This window comes from Cyprinodon variegatus, unplaced genomic scaffold (assembly GCF_000732505.1).
Source record: "Cyprinodon variegatus isolate N-32 unplaced genomic scaffold, C_variegatus-1.0 Scaffold99, whole genome shotgun sequence".
NCBI lineage: Eukaryota > Metazoa > Chordata > Actinopteri > Cyprinodontiformes > Cyprinodontidae > Cyprinodon > Cyprinodon variegatus.
Genome location: NW_015150552.1, coordinates 1113129 through 1115307, shown reverse-complemented (window position 1 = coordinate 1115307; position 2179 = coordinate 1113129). Strand labels below are relative to the sequence as shown.

At 38.0% G+C, this 2179-nt stretch overlaps 1 protein-coding gene across 1 annotated transcript in view; it reads right to left on the bottom strand.

Moving 5' to 3' along the window:
- LOC107084388 (sodium-dependent lysophosphatidylcholine symporter 1-B-like) overlaps positions 1 to 2179 on the bottom strand; it is a 17486-nt gene that overhangs the window by 14576 nt on the left and 731 nt on the right. Inside the window, exons 2-3 of the mRNA XM_015374198.1 lie at positions 411 to 542; positions 83 to 207 (exon numbers count right to left, since the gene is read on the bottom strand). Of these exons, the coding sequence (XP_015229684.1) occupies positions 83 to 207; positions 411 to 542 (257 nt within the window). The remainder of the gene's footprint in view (positions 1 to 82; positions 208 to 410; positions 543 to 2179) is intronic.

Genomic DNA, 2179 nt, shown 5'->3' with positions numbered 1-2179 from the left:
TAAATGGATAGAGGGGAAGGATCTTTAGATAAATATAGAAAAGGCCAAATTAATGGATGAACAAATGACTGGTTCAACCTACCAGGGCATCATGCGGCCGATGCCAGTCCATCTGCTTCGGCTCACCAGGAACCCCACAGTGGGGTCTGTGACAGCATCCCAAGCCCGACCCACAAACAAAATGATGGAGGCATAGAAAGGATCCAGCTGCAATGATATTGGCGCCAAGGAAGAGTGAGTAAAACGCATCCACCAAGGTCAGCGTGTGCTGCTACTGAAAATAAAAACACTGATAATCTGGCTGAGATAACTGGTTGCAAAAACAGGAGCAATATTTTATAATCTTCTAATTGTTTTATGATGTGATTTTGTACAACTTCTCCTTTTTTAAGGAGGCACATGCTAATCACCTGAGCCACATCAAGCAGGTAGATCTGGAGGAAGAAGCCCAGAGCGCTGCCTGTTATCTGGTAAGGGGCTCCCCCGAAAGCATAGCACAGTTTGTTCCACACCGTCAGCCCGCTCTTTCGCTGTTCCTTTGGCTGGAAGAGAAACATCAGATATATAACAGAGCCGACGTGACCTTGGAACGATTTTTGCTTCTGATTTGTAAAAACTCCCTAAGGATTCATGAAGGGACCTCTTTTTTTAAAATCCTCACACTCTGCTTCACGCACACTCAGTCACTACTCTCTCTTTCACTAATGCAGAAATGAATGAGTCAGAGCTGAGGTTACTCTAGTTCATACTCGGCCTACATCATGCATCAGCCGAGCTCAGCCATTGGCTCCTGAAATAGGATGTTGCAGGTTATGTGACATTTTTCTACAGACCAGCCTGAGTGCTACATTCTAATTATCCGAGACTTACCATCTTAAGGAATCTAAAGAGAGGAAAACTACTGATACTTTAAATGTGTAAAATTAAAATACATGCGCCAGAAACCATGTAAAGTTCTAAAGAAAAAGAGTGGAAAATCTCAGGAAGCGATTGGTTAACAGTCTCATAAGGCAAAACATTTAATTATAAATAACCAAGCTTTTTTAAACTGAGTCTAAAGAACAGCCCCATCCATTCAACTCTTAATGATCTAAATGTCTGGTTGTTTCACGTATTGTTTAAATAATTTATTTAAATCACTCAGAACAATTTTTCTCTTTGAAGTCAAGTCTTACGTGTCCGATTAGATCTGGGATAGAGCACAAAAAAATTGGGTGCAGCAAAAATGTGGTAAAGCTTAAAACTCATAAAAGATTGTGTCTCCGTAGCATTTATATGCATTCGGAGAATAAAAAGACTTTTTATGCAGCCTTTTTTGTGTGCTTTTTAACTAAATTCTTTGTTCAGAGATATTTTATTAGGCTGCAGTTAAATGAAGCAAAGAAACCCAGCATGAAATCCACTTTGTTTCCTACTGTTGTGTCATTTGCAGGGGCAAAGCTAGATGGGGGGCCAGGGGTGACCATGGCCACCCTTACCCAATCATTGGCCACCCCTACCATATTTTTCCCTGAAATGGCAGCAGTAATACTATCAATATTCAAATCATTTTCATTTTTCACAGAATAACAATTATTCAATAACAAAAACACTGTGGTTAATTATGCACAGAAATATATTAACATTAAAGATGATAAGTACGGAAAATGCAAGTCAGTCTTCAGTTTAATCATAGATAAATAACTATTCTAATAAAAACTTTATAATAAACTATTTTTGTAGATATTAGTACTTGTAAATATCAATTTTATGCAGGATGATTATTGTTAAATTTAGGTAAGTAATGACAATGGAAAATATGTTCGGCCCAGAACTCAAACCTGAAAGAGTTTTATCAACTATACCTTTTATCTAGATGGGTGTTTAAATATATGTGATTATTTCTTAGCAAAGGTTGTAGGAAAGTATAGTTTGTCTTTATTTAGAAAATATTGATGTTGTGGTTTTTCATTTTCCTGGTGGATCCGTATAGATTGACTCTAAGATTCTGGTGCCGATCTGCTTTCGGCCACCCTTCAGTGTGCATTGGGTTATTGCCTGGCCACCCTTAGAAACATTTTCTAGCTACGCCTCTGGTCATTTGGCCAAATTTGAACAAAGCATAAAAAAAAAAACCTTTGCAAGTCCTGCAAATGAAATCCTTACCTTAACTCACCTGTGTACTAAATAAGAATGAATT